Source organism: Passer domesticus, chromosome 4 (genome assembly GCF_036417665.1).
Source record: "Passer domesticus isolate bPasDom1 chromosome 4, bPasDom1.hap1, whole genome shotgun sequence".
Lineage (NCBI taxonomy): Eukaryota > Metazoa > Chordata > Aves > Passeriformes > Passeridae > Passer > Passer domesticus.
The window spans coordinates 57,000,864-57,014,293 of record NC_087477.1 but is presented as its reverse complement, the minus strand read 5'-3'; the positions used below and the strand labels follow the sequence as shown (position 1 = coordinate 57,014,293).

General features: G+C 38.4%; 1 protein-coding gene across 9 annotated transcripts in view; it reads right to left on the bottom strand.

The window, feature by feature from the left end:
• Positions 1-3,276: 3,276 nt before the first annotated feature.
• CLOCK (clock circadian regulator) overlaps positions 3,277-13,430 on the bottom strand; it is a 65,029-nt gene continuing 54,875 nt past the window's right edge. For all 9 annotated transcript variants that reach the window (XM_064418134.1, XM_064418129.1, XM_064418126.1 and 6 more), the window contains 4 exons: positions 12,215-12,421; positions 10,958-11,166; positions 10,391-10,667; positions 3,277-8,801 (listed from right to left, as the gene is read on the bottom strand). In XM_064418134.1, the coding sequence (XP_064274204.1) occupies positions 8,625-8,801; positions 10,391-10,667; positions 10,958-11,166; positions 12,215-12,421 (870 nt within the window). In that variant the 3' untranslated portion in view covers positions 3,277-8,624. The remainder of the gene's footprint in view (positions 8,802-10,390; positions 10,668-10,957; positions 11,167-12,214; positions 12,422-13,430) is intronic.

The window sequence follows — 13,430 nt, the reverse complement described above, 5'->3', positions numbered from 1 at the left end:
ATGTTAAAACAAGGCAGGAACAGGGAACTGCAAGAAAGAGCCTAAACTTCTGACTGTTTGTGGGACAACTTCTTCTTGTGTTAATCAGAAGTGGTGCCGCTGGCCATACAGACCCGTCCCAGGCAGGGTAGCTGTGGTGCCACCTGATTTTTCTTTTTAGGAATAGAAATGTAGCTGGGAAAAGACACAGAATTATTTTTTTTCTGATAATCTCAAACCCAATTTGCTATGCTCTAATTGTAGAAGCTTCCCAAAGTTTAAGTGTGTTACTTAATGCTATTTTTGATATGAAAAGTTTGGATCATAGGATCAGCAGAATGAAGCTCTTCAAGAGGTTGTTTATAGGGGTGAGCGTTAAGTTGCAGAACAAATCTCTGCAACTTCTACATCTATATTTTACTATTACAAACTTACACAGATGCCAAGTACTGCTTTTGCCCAGTTACAGCAATGTATTAGTTTGAATAGTGCTGTTAGAGAAGCTTTTTTGTTGTTTTTTTCTTTTTAAAGCACAAACATTGACTTGTTGGAAGTCTAGCATGAAATTAGATAGCTCTTGAAATTTTAGTAAAAGCTTGGAAAGGTGCTTCAGTAGTAGCTACTAGTGACCGATTTAACGCTGTCAAGTGCCTGTTGGACTTTTTCAGTTTAAAGAATCGAGTTGGGACATAAGGAAAGACTTGAAGGTGATGGAGGGATCCAGGTACGTATTCTTAGCAGTGCTGTGTCTGCAGTGCAGTTCCCAGCACAGACTTGGCCTTGTCCCTCCAGTGTCTCAAAGGACTTGCACCCTGGCCAGCTCTAACCTGTTGGCTGCCTTGGCAGCTGGGATTTTAGCAGTTTTTATCAGACTTCTTGTTGCAGCACATTGCCAGCAAGAGGGGTGTGCTGCTGTTCTGTCTCAAAATACCTGGGTACTTGAGATATAAGCAATATGGGCAGTTATATATAATGTAACCAGCTGAAGCCTTGGTTGCCACAATCCTGTGGGCTTTCTTGTTCTTTTGTAGCTGGAGAATGTGAAATGCAGTGAGTGAGAGCATAAATGCTGAAGGGAAGGCTCTGCAAATTATTGTGTCTGCAACATGGGAAATGGGCAACTGTCCACCACAGGTTTCCATCCATCCTGCAGCTTTCCCTGCTGGGGTGAGATGCAGCTGCTGCCAAAGGAACCTCGAAAGCAGCATGAAAAGCAGGAATTTACAGCTCTGACTGCACATTGCACCAGCAGAGGTTTGCCAGTGCACACTGCCAGGGATTCCTCACTTCCACACAGCAGGAGTCAAATGGAGATGATGGTCAATTCTACTGGGATGGAAAATTCTCACATCAGCTGAGATGTTTACAATGAGAAAAGCTTGTGATTGTTATTTTTCAAGGTGCCTATTCCCAATCCTTAGATAAAGCCTGTTTCATTACTCTGTATATGGCAAAGTGCAATAAACCAAGACTAAAGCAAACTAATCTTCCATCCTGCCAGGACAAAGTTTTTCAAAAGAAACCTGTTGAACCAAAGTACAGGACCAGATCACCAGCAAACCTGCTTTTCCTAGGGTAATGTCAGCAGGTGTGTGTGTGCTGGGCTGGTGCCTGGGCTTGCTGTTTTTGAGATCTGTGAGTCAGACACCAAGTTGGAAAAGCTGGAAGTGAGAGAGGGGCTGTTTGCTGAGCACTGCAAGTGGCAGCTTGCTGCCATACAGGCTCTCCCTCACCTCAGCTGCCCCTCCTGCTCAGGCTGGCTCTGGAACGCTGCCACCGGATTTAGTGAGCGGGTTTGTTTCTAGAAAGAGGTTGGTAGTTCAGTGTACTTCCATGTTTGTCCCAGATACTGTATGGAAAAACCAAAATCCGATCTTAAATCAAGAGGATCAGACTGTTTCACCCTAATATAATCTGAGTTATTCTTAATTTCCAGAGCCATGGAAATAATGATGTAATGGCACTTGCTGTACTGACGTGGCATTTTTCCAGAGATGACCTTGTATGGCCCCTGAAGTCAGCACCCTTGGCAAGTTACAGCTACAGGCTTCTGCTAATGGAGATGCAGGGTCATTTCTGTAGCATTCCCATTGATGTGGGCACTAGGATAGCTGTGTATTTCTTTGGCATTACTTCATTTTCTTTCCCAAGGGAGAGTGTACTTGCCAAAGGGTCTGACAGTGACAGAAACTGTGCTACCAAGAATGCTAGTAAGGCTCTTGTTATTTTATGTTACTCTCAAACAGCTGAAATCTGGAATTTATATCACTAATGTCTGAGAGTCAGAAGTGGAACTAACCTTTGGATTGCTAATCTTTACAAGTACTTAATGGCTTCATTCTCTTATAAACATGGGTTTTGTTTTCAAGCTTGCATGACAGCAAAATACCATTTAACAGAATGGGTACAGGTGTGGCAGGAGTTGCAATTACCACTCTTCTTCATGATAAGTTTATGGAAAAACGTACTGCTCTTTCCAAAGTTCGATTTTAAGAAATTTGACAAACTTGCTTGCTCCATGCTCTCAGTCTTATCGCTCATGGGTGGTGACAGTTCTTAACTACAGCTACAGCACTTCTACAGCTGATGTTGTTTCACTCCTGGGGCTCGGGGGCCTCATGGCATATGGAAGTAATATACAGCTTGCACAAGTATTATTTAATTCTCAAAGGCAAAAGGTCAGTATCTTCCTCTGGGCATCCAGTGGGATATAACAGAAAAAGAAAGTACTACAGACTGTAAAAATGGCTAACTGTATTTATCGTTTTCTCCAGGCATTCCATTTCAATTACACAATTTTCTTCCCGCCCTCCTTTCCCTGAACATTTAATTCATTTGGAATTATTAATGTTTACACTTTGATCAGTGAAAATAGGGTCAGACTACCCTGACAGGTTACATATTATCATACAGCTCTTCCAGGCAGGAGCTACACGCTCTGAACAAGTTGTGGTTGCAGCTCAATGCAAGTCTGTTTCCTTGCCCAGTGGCACAGCCAACATTTCAGACCACCTCTACTCCTTTAAAAATACTTTTTTGATATTTCACCAGCAGAGGAAATACCCCGGATGAGGAGTGGCACCAATTTAAAGAGAGGGGTGTTTTGCCCATGACAGAAAACGAGGAGAGGGCTCTGCCCAACCAAACCTGCTGCAGTGCTGCTCCATCCTTTGGCAAGAACAGGAACTGCAGACATGAAGGTATGAAAGCAGTTTTAAGTTGTGCACACTCGATCAAGTGCTGTGTGAGTAAATTCCAAGGCAGTAACGTAAATACACAAATCAGAGGTCTCTAGCCTTTAGAGTGGGGCATCAGTTTATAAAGAGATACAGAGAGAAGACAAGGAAAAAATACAGTATGCATTTTACTGAAATCTCACAAGTCATTTGTCTGGGTAGGGGAGAGAAGATAAAAGTGACATCAAGCAATTTCTCACAAGTCAGTTCTGTGGGTGGGGGAGAGAGAGTGCCTTTGGTACAGTCGTGGGAAGGGTAAGAGCGCTTCACTGTGAAACTTGGATAAAACTGACATCAAGCAACTCAGAAAAAAAACCTCTAGAACCTTAGAAGCTACAGAAAGCAAAATTTTAAATGAGTTACATTTATTCAGTTAAAAAATTGACAGTTAGTAATGGTCACATGAACACCAGGGAACTGTATCTACATTTCCTGACGTCAATATGAACGGCACTAGGGTTTTTCTGTTTGTTTTCTTTTACTTATATAAATCTAATGCCAGTTAAAAAAATACAAAACAAAACTGAAACCCAAGACACTGTGAAATCAACACTGCTTAAAAACTCAAAATTCGATCTGATATATTTGAAAATAAATATTTTTTACCTTTCTTGTTAGAAAAAGACAGCTCACCAACTGCTTTCAAAGCAGTTACATCTTTAAGACCATTCCCAAAAGTGTTTCATAAATAATTACCCATTGATTGATTGTCTATTAATGCAGCATCTCTCAGTCATAGCTGGGGTCTCTGTTATTAGGCCATAAAATATTTTTTTCAGACACAGTGTTTTGTTTCCCCCCCCCTTCCTTTTTATTTAGGTATACTTTCTTTGAATATAGCATATCATGCTGGCAAAATTCATGCAGATGGCATAGCATGAAGTATCGCAGAGTTTAAAATCACCTGTTTAAAAAAGACAAAAAAAGAAAAAGACAAGGAATGTAGTGTTAAAAATCATGGTAGTGAAAAAGCAACTACCCAGTCTCATGGACAACCAAAACAATTTCAAATGTTCTCTCACAGTTGTCTCATCTACTATGATTTGTTTAAATATGTTTTTTTTTAATCCAAATTAATTTCATTCTCTTCAATTTTTTTCCACCAGGGATAAGTAAAAAAATAAAAGGTTAATTATTAAAACTAGTCTCTTTTCCCTTTTAATCAAAATAACCATTTTCCAGCCCTCTGACTGTACATCTAATTTTAATAATTATTTCAAATAGAGAAGCTTATGAATCTGACATGTTTGACATCTCCTGATGCCATGACATTTAAAACACTCATAACAATACCTGGGTTAAATCTCTGAAAATATAAATGATTTTTAATCAACTTTAACATTTGAAAAAGGCCACATCTTTAAACCTTCAGAACATTTTCACACAATTTATAATCCTAAGGGACACTTAGAATTACTGAGCAGGCAAATGAGCCTCCAGATGATTCTCTCTCATAGGCAACTGTGCAACTTTTAAAGCCTCCTTCCAAGGAAGCTATCATCCCTAATCCCTTCCCCTGGCCATATAAAACACAAAGGCAACTGGTTTTAGAAGCCTTTTTAATCCTGCACTTGAAACTCAAAGGATCACCATAATAAAGAAACATTTTCCAGAAATGTCTCTCTTGACAGTTTTATGTGTTATTCCTCAATGTGCCCCCTTTTTAACAGTTTCACTGACTAAAGAAATAAACTGTTTTTCAAATAGTTTTTTCAGTAAAGTGCTTGTTATTACTCAAAAAAAAAAAGAGAAAGTGCTATTTAAGTCTTAAGATAGTTTCTTTTTCCCGTGAAAAACTGCCTGATATATCTTTACTTTATTCATTTTTACATAAAGCTGAAATGAAACCTATTTCTTGTAAGGATGCTGGGTTACTAATTTTGGTGTTTGGCAGTAGGCAAGATGCCCACAGAAGGTGGTGACACACTGGAACCGTAGTGCAGAAGGTAAACCTTCTAGATGAAGTGGAAGGCATATGGAGAGCTCCTACTAGAATCCTTTCATTTTTATATACAAATATAATATATATTAAATATAATATAAAAATAGCTATATTCTTTTTTCTCTCTGAAGTTATCCCAGACACTTTTCTTCAAAGCCTCACCCATTGCAGACAATGTCTGTCTCCTAAACTCCGTGCAAATGCTGTCCTCTTCACTCCATTATGTACCACCAGCCCATTTCTTCACAAATACAATCCTCTCCTTAACAGATCCCCTTCCCTTCTGTCAGAGTCATTCTGCAACATTTCTGCTCCAGAACCTGCAGCATCACAGCGTTCAGTCGTGCTATTTATCAGGATGTTGCAAGTAAGTCTGTAGTAAATGAGTCGGGCAGAAGCAAAAGGCTGATTAAGAACGAGGCGACAGCCTGGTCCTCTTCTCACTAAAACTCAAGGACAGTTCAGCAATTCATTCAGCAACAGGGCAAGCTGCAGACATGTTAAATATACACTTTTTAGTCACTACTTGTGAACAAAGCATCTCCATCCTTGCACACAATCTGGACTAAGTTCTATACGCTTGCCTTTGTAAAGTTTGCCTGATTCACGTCAGGAATTCTTCAAATGTGTGCTGTATTTTTCCAGTTCCTTAGAATTTCCCCATCTTTTATTCTTTCTTACAAAGCTGGTAGTTTTGTAATTGAATGACCTCTCTCTGAGGCTACAAAAAGCTTCTTGATCAAAGCATATATTTCTCTATTTTCTTTCAGCAGCCACACTATCCCATCATCTAATTTCTCTCTCCTAGTTTAGCCTTTTTACTGACAGACCTATAGCAGCACACAGAGTATCTGGGGAGGGGAGAATGGGAAGAAAAGTTGATATTTTTTATATAAAAGCTGCATCATTAACTGTCTGGCTGGTATCTCTAATTTCTGTAATTCTCAGCATAATAGCTTAATACACCTATTTTACCACTATTCAGTAGTTCTAACAGCACTATTAAAGCTCTCCCAGTTTTATTTTTTAGCACTATATTTTTATTGTAATTGGTTAAAGAAATTTGTATCTAACCTATTTTCCATTAGGCAAAGAAGTGAGAGCACAGACCTCTAGTCAATGCAGCTTCATACAGAAACAGGTGGAATGGAGTGGTAGGGACAGCAGAGCAAGGCAGGATTTCTTTACATAAAACTTTAGAGAAACAGGTTTCTGACAATTACCCCCGTCTGAAGAATGCCAGAAATCCCTTTAAAGAAGGGAAAGTGTTTCTTGCTATGTTTGGTATTGGCATCTGTTCCTTGCTCCAGGTTGCAATAGGCTTCTTGGAGCAGAGAGCAATCAGATTCTCTTTGGTACTGTGTTTCTCACACTCTCCTTCCTTGTTCACTGCTTGGCTTTTTGGTGCCAAGCATTTGCTTTATGACTGGGGAATAAAAAAGGTCTAATGCTGGGACACAAGCAGAGGCAAAGGCTGGCCCCAAAACGTAACCAACAGCATCACAGGCTTGGCTAAACTGGTATTACCTCCTGCGGGTTTGGTTCATCCAGTAATACAATCAAACTGTTCCACAGTACAAAATAGACCATCGCCATTTCGTTACATTCATTCAACTCCTCCGTAGTATTCAAGATTAATCCAGCTTTCTCTCCCTAGCACTAGTTTTAACTGCTTTTACTGTTTTTTGTTTCTAATTAATTATCAGATCGATTAGCATTTATTAATTTTCCTCTGAAGTTCTGGTTTCCACAAACTAGTACCATAAAAACCTACCAACGTTTACTTAAATAGCACATATCTGTTGGAACTTTTTATTTTCTTTATAAAGTGAAGTTGCCTTCTGAAGTCTTAGTTCAGTGATAGCTCTTAAATCAATACCTGGTAGTGTTAAATGCAATCATGATCTCCCCCAAAACACACTTTAAATGCTTCCAAAAATGATTTTTTAAAAAATCAGCTTATTAATTCTTTCTTCTGCAAAAGGAGTACTGTCTTTTAAGGTCATCTTTTTTTTTCTTTTTGCCTTTTTAAGAGTATTACCTTAAAGATCTGAGATTTTTGAGACTCCTGTATTTCTGGCTACTGTCTGAGGGGGAGTACCAGTCATAAATATTCATGGTCTCAACTCAGACCACTGTTAAAATTAACACAATACAGAAATATCTATGAAGTAGATACACAAGTTTGGTTGACAATGTGCTAAGACTTCAAAATTGAAAATGGTTACAGATTCAAGACATTGTAATTCAAGATGTTCAACATTATCACCTGAATTAAAATCAAGGCACTATGGGTTTTGTTGTTGTTAAAATGACCCTGAATTAGTTCTGACTAATTTTTGAAGGAGAATAAAAAGATTCCAACATGGTTTAACAAGTTACAATTCTCACCACAGAGAAAGTGGTTAAAAAGTGCCCAAAAGGTTATTAAATGTAAATATATTTTTGTGCAAATTACTCCTATAACTGAAACATTCTTGAAAATTACTGTCATTTTTTTAAACCTTTTACATAAATATTTCCAACTATGAACTATATCAAAAGATAGCTTTGGGGAATAAAATTCCAAACCATCCGCAAGAAAGCAGTGCAAATTCCTATTTTTCAAATAAAATTATGAATTCGTTATGAAATGATGGATGATATTTATGAATCTGAATGTCCTGAACCCTGATGCATGATCACCAGTTCAAACAGCTTCATCAATAATTTAACTTCAAGCAGTCAACTAACCAACACATTATACCTCACCAAACAAACCCTGACATCACGGACAAAGCACAAACAAGAGACTTGTGCCCACATTAAGGGTGAAAATAATGATGCATCATGTTGTAAACAAAAGGGTAGAACAGAGGAAAACATTAGTCTGAGTATGGCGTGAGAATTTAGGGAAACATATTCAAACCTACAAATAACAGATTACATTTTCATGCATCATATAAAATATTTTGCTCTTTCTCCTTTTATGCAGACATATACACAATATTTTACAGCATCTGTACAACAGAGAACTGGATTTCACACAACATTTTCAAAATATTTACTGTCCTGTAATCATCTGAAAAAAAATTAGATGGTTTTTGGACTATATTTCTGGCATTTTTTCCTGCTAATTCAAAACAATTGCTCCATGTCCATTTTAATACTTTAAAAATGTACAGGATTGATAAAAATACCAATATTTTCAACATCACTCTCTTTTCAGTCACATTTGGAGATTTCACCTGGACAAATTACAACATGGCAGCAAATCCTTTAGAACACAGAAACTGGGGCAACGCTCAAAGTTGGCCATGTCCCCATCATCATCTTGTAGCTTTTCTTAAGAGATTCCAGAAGTTAGAAGTAGATCTCAACACCATGGTGCTAGAAAGCCTTCGTACTGTTACCTCTGTAGCTTCAGTGCAACTGTTTGTGGGGCAGCCCCTCCTGGCAGTTTGCTTCAAAAAGAGGCAGCGCCCACACTACTGTGGCTGAACTTTGGAAGGATCAGTCATCTTGTCAGTTCTGTGTCGTGACAGCTGCTGCTGCTGAGACTGATGCTGCTGGTGGTGGGACTGAGTGAAAGTGCTTTGTTGTAGTGGGAAAGCAGCAGAGAGAATAAGCTGAGCCGACTGATTTCCATGAAGTAACCTGGATGTCTAAAACACAAAAATTTTAAAAAATTATTTTTCTTGCTGCACTGAGAAACACGGGCCTAGCTGCTTTTTAACTTTTTATAAGGGTTCAATCAAAATAAACTTCAGATTTGGCCAGTTAAGCTGAGCAAACAATGCAGGGATTTGTTCACACTAATACATTTAATCAGCGCATCTGAACAATTAATAAAGTAGCTGTAATTGGTCTTTGGAATTTCTGTGGTGTTAGGCAGGAATACATGGCAATTTGTCTTCATTTCACACCACAAAAGCATAGCAGGGCGTAAAGAATCTATTTGAGTAAGTGTAGGTAGCTGTCATTGCAGTCAAAAGAAAAAATAGTGCATGATTTGGCAGAGATCACATTTATTCCTCACAGACAAAATGCACAGTCAAAGAAATTGGGGTCTGCAGAAGCACCAACATCCCCTTTGAAGGAGACTTATTACTGCAGGAAATGGTACTTAGTTTTAACAGTATTCTTCTTAGAACACAAAAAAATTACTGAATAAAAACAATGAAGGATGGGTACAAATTCACTATGACATCTCAATCCTGAAATGTTCTGCAGCAGAGAGTAAAGTACATCAAGTGCTCCACCTACACAATCAGACTAAGATGCCCCAGTGAACAGAAGCAGAAAAGGCACTTTTGTCCTTCTTAAGGAGTATTTACTTCACTTCAAATTCTAGCACTTTAATAGTTTGTATTAAAAATACTGTACTTTTGCTTCAAATGAAATTCTAGATTAGGCACAGACCTTTTGAGATCTTCATATTTCACATATCTGTTTCATCAGAATTAAGTCAAAATTGTGTAAACTTTTACATTTAGAAGCAGAGATACAGACACTACCAACCTGCTAAACAGCCTCTCCAGTGCTCTAGCCACCACTACATCTCTTTCACCAACTCCAGATGCTGGGTGACACACGTTCCAGTAATTAATTGGAATCAACAAATGGCAACAGATTTCCCATCAATTCCTTCTACCTTCTGTTTCTTTTGGAGATTTCCTATTTTTACACTCCTTGGGTTTGTTTTCCTTCTCTTTTGACCCAATGTCTCTTCTTTCTCCACTCAAATAAGGATCTTCCCTACTCTCTGCTTACAAAGTTACTTGCTGCTCAGCCTCCCCTGAGCAATTCCCCTACAGCAATTCTGTAGCCAAGACAGAATTTCGTGCCTCATGTTATTGGGACGTCTTGCTTTGGGCTGTGTGCTGCTTTCCAGACCAACCATCATCTCTCATACCTTACTGCATTAACATGTAAAGTTAATAAAAGAAAATGCAAACTGTTTTAAAGGAAATATCTGTTTTTTCATCCTACAGTCAATTAGGAGCAGCAATTCAAAGGGAAAAAGATGTAAGGCACGACAATGCATGGAGTAACACAGCAGGAAACACCACCTCTCCTTTAAGCAATAGGATTTTAGGGTACTTATACAGAATAAACTTACCTCACGCATTGGGCTTATTCACAGGTTACTATTTTAAGTGTTTTGTTTTCAGGTAAAGCACCCCTGGATAGCCTAGCAATGCTCAAAGTGCCAGGACTTGGAAAAAATTGTAGACGGCTCTATATTCATTACCTGTAGGAACTGCTGGGGGTGCTGGGTCAGCTGTGACTGAGCTGGTTGTTGCACTGTGGTGAGCTGCTGCTGATGGTCCTGCTGACTTTGTTGCTGCTGCTGTTGCTGCTGCTGCTGTTGTGTTATTGACAAAGTCTGTGGCTGCTGCTGCTGAGCAGCAAAAGTGGGATAAGCTGTCACCACCTGTCCCATAAACATAGTACTTGGTACCATTACCGCTCCACATGCTACTGGGGCCGTGACAAGTTTTGTTACAAGTTGCTGACCTTGAGAAAATCTGTTAATAGAAAAAGACATTTGGAGTCCCTTCAGGAAAAAAAATACATGAAGCATCACATAGACTTGAGAAAAGCAGATTTCTCAAAGCCATATTTTTCTATAACAACATGGGTTTTGATAAGCCTGCCTGTTACTTTGGGCAGTTTAGTTTCAAGGGTTGTATCCATACCACTGAAACACAAATCACACGCTCTTTTTAATGCTACTTTAGCTCCTTTTGTATATGATGCAGCTGTATAAGCTTACCATTATAAAATGTCACCTTAAATATAGGTATTGAAGATTTACCTGATTTGTCTGTCCTGTGTAAAAGTGGTTACTGCAGCAGCATTCTGGTTGTTGTTCTGTGGTAAGCTAGAGGGAACCTGCACCACATTTCCTGCTGTTGGCTGAGAAATCACCATAGTGTTGTACAAAGGTGCTGAGACTGTGTTCTGTGACTGACTGGCAAGAGAAGACTGTTGATTGTGTCCACTAAGTACATTTTGCTGATTATGCTGAAAAGGAAATTTGACATAGTAAGTTGAAAATAGCCAGGTACTACAGCTGTTCTCCTCACTGTCACTGCCCATACTTCAAAACCACCAGCTTTTTCTATTCAAATAAATTCTTAATTCAAAGTACACAAGTATTTCTACTGACTGAGGATTTACAGGTGGGACTTGACCTTGAACATCTGAGTCTCTTACATTAATTTCCTTTCCTGTTCAGGTTATTTTTTTCCCTGAACTTTTCAGCTACTTGCATACTGTTTATTCAAAATTATCATTTTAATCCTTTAGCATTTTTGTGTCCAACTTAAGAGTAAAATGTGCACATAACATCACAAATTTTTTACTTGAAAATTTGGAACTAGCCTACTGCTGAGATGGTAAAATGCATCACTAGTCTGGCTCTTCACAAATCTCTAAAAGAAAGTATGGAATGTATAAAAGGGTCCAGAGGAGGGTGACCACAGAGATCAGATGTATATGGGGTCTCCATACACATAATGGTCAAAACCATTAGAAGTATTCAGCATGAAGAAACAGCTTTTGTGGGGACACCTGCTCTTGAGTGTTATGCCTCTGCTAAATTGTTACAGTCAAGTTTATGGTGTAAGTTAAGAGCTATTTCTTTGTAACATTGTTAGGTTTAATATATAAGTTGAGTGCTGTTAAGCTTTTAGGCCATGTTCCTTTGTATCTTTGCCCTTGCTGTCCTTTTGTCACATGCACTGAAACATATACACACACACTCTCTCCCCTAGATAGGTCTCAGTTCACTTCTGTTTTGATTGCCTGGATTTTGTTTGGTTTTGTTGCTGCTTGCTTTTTCCTTATTGTGCCTTAACTATCCTGTAAGTAGTAGAGTGAATCTTGCCAACAAACTTCGTCATGCTGCCACTTAATATTAAATCAAGCTTTTGCTGATACCCTTGCCAATGATTTTTTTAAGAAATCTCAAACACTTGTTCATAACAGGGGAATATCACAGAAGATGTTGTGTTTCAGCTGTGGTTTTGAGCAAGTATTCTATCCAGAAGAATCAGTAATAGAATTTTACCTGTGTTGCAGTACTCTGCAAAGGCTGCTGCTGTATCATGTGTGGAGTATTTATATGGCCCGTGTTCATCCCACTTTGAGTCTGATTAGTCTGAACAACTTGACCTTGCATGTTTATTGGCGTAAGCTGCTGAACAGTTGAAGAATTTCCAGAAGGAAGCTGCACAGAACCAAAGTTGAGTCCAGAAGCTGACTGCTGCAAGAACATCTTAAAAAATTCCACAAGTTATAGGGTCAGTATTCAGAGACTCAACTCTATCTGGTAAGAATCAGAATTCTAATTTCCAGAGTTCTAAACATTAACATTCAACATTTGTTCTTAAAGAAAAAGCACCATTTAGAGACTAACCAGTAATGCAGTCTACAACTATCTAAAGGCAAAACATATTTGAGATGACACTTCTTTTTGTAGGACCTTCCTCAGTAACACTAAATCAGATGAAGAAAATGTCTGAATTAGTACATCCAGGCATAGCATCAAGAATGTAATCTTCTCTGGCATTCAGGAAATCATCATGATTATACTGAACTTTCCAACACTGTTGTAATAAACAGAATTCAGCACAAAAATATTATGCTCTTTACAAAAAGTTAGGCCCAAGCCTAAAACAAGGCAGAATGTGCATCACTGCACATTCCTGAACAAGGTCCCTCCTCACTGCATGGAAAGGAGAACTGTGAATCTCTCCTTTTGAGACATGGATAAGGCAGTTTACTGCTGGCATGTTTACACTAAACATCACACAACACTGAAAATGGCACACACCAGAAACTCCTACTCTTCCAACAGAATTTAAGCAACATACTCAATACTCCCAGGAAGTATTTTTTCTATTCTTTAGTCACAATCCAGACTGAAAATATTAAATTATTTCCCTAAAATGTATCTTAGTTTGAGGTGATCAGGTTTTTTTTGATTGAGTCTTTTAACTAGAAAAACCCAATAGGATAATTATTTTCTTCCAAATATAGCTGCTGAAAAGACAATGACAAAAACAGAAAAATATACACTGGTTAAATAAAATCAGAAATCACATAGTCAGCTGCTAGACTGAGTAATGCACCCTCTAGACTTCCTGTCTTTCTGGCTCAGTAACTCCTTCAAGTTTACAATGCAAAGTAGAGCCATTCAGCCTGATAGGACAGTTTAAAGAAACAAAGAAACAGGGATTTAACATCCTCAGAGCTAAAAAAGAAAAACAGATCCTGCAAATTTT